We start from the raw sequence: 3,586 nt of genomic DNA on the forward strand, positions 1-3,586 counted from the left end.
GTTCCTGCCCCAAAATAGCCCTGGTTGCCTGCCTCATTTCTAGCAGGAGAGGTGCAATGCAAAGAGTCATCTAAGGATCTGTGCCCAAGCAAATAGAAGTGAGTGACTCCCCGGCTCCTCTCCTTCAATACACACATGGATCCTTTATGACCCACACATCCCTTCCATTCTGCCACTTCCTCAGGTCTGAAAAAACACAAATTCTTAGCATTCTTGAAATATTTTGGGGAATTAGAATTTGGGCTTCTTTGTTGTAGAATCTAACTATTGTGGCTGGTGGATTTTCAAACTCTGTCCTTTCCCAAGGATGGAGAATTAACCTTGATAAGGTTTTATTCAGAGTAGTGGGTGGAGATTTGTGGCAAGCCCTGAAGGCCTCTGGAGGGAAATGAGTTACCTGGTAGCAACCAATGAGGTTTGGCAATATTTGCATATAGGGAGACTTATTAAAGTTTAGGGAACTGAAAGGGAACTCAGATGAGGAACTGAAGTTTGGATACTTCTAGGCAGCAATCTCTTTGTCCCAGGAAGCTGGGAATCTCTCACCATGGCCAAAGCCTTGATGCTCTTCCTGTTTCTCACTTTTTTGTGGGGTAAGATGGAGACTTAGCTAAAATAACTATTTAGCCAAGTGTCCTTACTTTGTGTTTCTCCCTTTTAACAGCCACAGCAACCCTCTCCCTATGATATTTCCATTCCATTTAATTTGTGCTTCTGATTTTGTTCTCAGGTTGCAATGCCCAATTTACATTGACTCAGCCGCACTTCGTGTCGGCCTCTGTGGCAGAGACTGTTAAGATCACTTGTACAAGAAGCAGTGGGAGCATAAGCAGCTACTATAATTCCTGGTACCAACAGAAGCCCGGCAGTGCTCCCATACTGCTCATATATGAGCATAGCACCAGAGCCTCAGGAATCTCCGACCGATTCTCAGGTTCTCTCGACAGCTCTGCCAATGCTGCCATCTTAACCATCTCCAGTGTCCAAGAAGACGATCAGGCCGATTATTACTGTTTCTCTTATGACAGCAGCTATAAGCCCACAATGATAAAACCACACGGGGAAGTGAGACGAAAACCTCTGTGCAGCAGATGTGCTTTGCATTGGTTGTGCTTGGCTTGATTCACTGACTGATTCTCCTGTGACCAGTCTGGTTAACTAGATGCAAGAGATGATGGTGCCCATGAGACCCATAAATCTTTTTATCAGGCTGTGAATCATGCTGAACAGGTGTGAAAGAGAGTGAGGGTTTTAAAAGCAGAAGAGTGTGGGGTGGTATTATACCCACCTCTTACCTGCAGCCTTTTTTTTTTTTTTTGCAATCCCATTTCCACCTGCAGGCCTCATATAGAGTCCCACAGCCCTCTTGAAATGGTGTGGGGAGCTTTCAACACCCTCCACTGGCCCCAGCGTCTCCACTTAAAACCATCCCTTCCCTTTACCTGCATATGCAAAATGAGGAGATTACACCTCAGCTGGGAAACGGAAAGGGCCAAGTTTATTTAATTATTTCAGGAGGAGCGGTGACACAGTGGGTATATCCCACTGTCTTAACATCTGAACTGTGTTAGTTCAAGCCCCGCTCTGGTGTGAGCAGCCAGCCTGTTGTCCCCAGCTCATCGTCCACCCAGCGATTCGAAAGCTTTGGCGAGTAGATAAAATGGGAACCACTCCTTAGAGAGGGTGGGCACGCCAACCTCCCTTGTGGGAGGGCGTTAGCTGACGGTTGGACGTTCCTGGTCAAGGCTTGTAAAGGCGAAACAACTTCCCGGCTACGAAAAGAACACCTGCAATGGATGTTTCAGCCAGGTGGTGGCAGTGTGGCGATTGACATACGGGTCCTGAGGCCTGGCCAGCATGCAGCCATGCGGGAAAATGACGGAGCCAGCCAGAAGACGTCTACACCGGGCAGTGACAGCACGTGCAATTAAAAGTGAATATATGTTGTCTTCCCTATCCCCTACAAACATTGTTATTCCCTTGTCTATATATGGAGTAACTGTACATCGCTTTGAGCCCACTGGAGAAAGCGATTAATAAATGGAAAGTATTATTATTTTATTATTATTTATATACGTCAATCAAAGGCTTCCATTCCCAGGTCCATGAAGACACTGAGGCCCCAGGCCTGGTCTGAGGGTCAACCCTTCACCATCTAAATGATGCCCAGGGTGTTCACCTAAGCTGTACCAAGTCCCATTCAAGCAACTTGACCCACACTGCTACCAGATACATGGAACAGCAATGCCTAGGCTTCACTGGAATGGTTCGATTACTTGTTACCCTTTTCAGAGTAGAGTCGGCAACCCCCCACCACCACCTGGGCTAGTGCCAATTCACCAGAGGGGGAAAAAATTTCGACTCAGCCCCCAAACGGGAGACCAGCTTGTTCCCACTCTTCAATAAAGGGAGGGAAGGTGGGTGTTTCTCTCACCGATGGTCGAAAAGAGAAGGGGGTGGGGCTTATGCCCGTGCTCATATAGGCTTTATCTCCCCTCCTCCAAATCCATCACAAAGAAAACAGCATCATGCTCTTTGGCTCATCCTTCCATTACTGTGGCAAACTCTGCTCCTTCTCCAGCTTCTTTGAGTCATGGATTCAGGAGCTGCCTTATGCCCATTCGGCTACAATCTAAAATGTGGGTCTGCTGCCATAATGCTCAGTTAGCCTCCTAGGAATTCTCTGGAACTTGGATATCTATATAGCCCCCGCTGAAACGGTGGCTCAGTTCAGACGTCACACAGAAATCCATAAATCCATGTAATGCCTTTTATTAAGACCACCCAAAAATGACACAGGGTACGGAAGGTGAAATACACGTATGTTGCCAGATTCAGACAAAATGATTGAGACTATCATGTGTAATGTGCTCTCCTGGTATGTTGTAGGAGGGCCAGAAGTGTAATGACAGAAAAGGACCATTGTGTGTAAACTTGTTATCAAAACCCCAGAGGCTACGTATGCATGAGGCAGTCCTTCAGCGGCCAGGAGGTGCCGCTGTTACCCCGCAGCTACAGTTTTTTATTTAAGAAAAGTTAGCATTTGTTTCTGTGACTTCTGAGCCTGATCTAGCGTGCTTTAGAGAGAATGATGATGAAAAGACTTCTGGTGTACCTCAAAGCAGGTGTGAGACAGGGTAGACAGACTGGGGTGAGGGATGGGGAGCTGGCAGAAGAAACCATGGGTGCCTCATCTTCCAGTCCTATAGGAGGGAAGCTTAGCCAATCTATATATCTAATAGCCAAGTTGCCCCCTCCGTGCGGATATCTATATCTGCACTTCGGGGGCACTTGGGGTGCAGGGAGAGGTTTGTGCACTCTTGGGGCAGTCCCCGGGGGTGCACAAAAATCTGAAAACTAAAAAAAAATATCGGGGGGATGTTTAAATCCCCCCGAAAGTGCCAGAGCGTTCGTGCGCATGCGCACGAACGCTCTGTAGCCGACCTTGCTCGGAGGCGGCCGGGTGGGCAGGCAGGCGGCCGGGGGAACAGCGAGGCCAGGGCAGCGAGGCCTGAGGCAGCCTTGATTCGGAGCCGAACGGGGGGGAGGAAACAGCCGCTCCAAGAGACACCCCCGCCGCCTCCCT

The 3,586-nt window shown here is 48.4% G+C and overlaps 1 gene segment (V, D, J or C); it reads left to right on the forward strand.

The window, feature by feature from the left end:
- Positions 1–512: 512 nt before the first annotated feature.
- On the forward strand, positions 513–1,122 carry LOC107112290. The segment is given in 2 exon segments: positions 513–593; positions 731–1,122. Coding segments are annotated over 2 exon segments (438 nt in total).
- The last annotated feature ends 2,464 nt before the right edge of the window (positions 1,123–3,586 follow it).

This window comes from Gekko japonicus, unplaced genomic scaffold, assembly GCF_001447785.1.
Source record: "Gekko japonicus isolate JY-2015 unplaced genomic scaffold, Gekko_japonicus_V1.1 scaffold85, whole genome shotgun sequence".
Lineage (NCBI taxonomy): Eukaryota > Metazoa > Chordata > Lepidosauria > Squamata > Gekkonidae > Gekko > Gekko japonicus.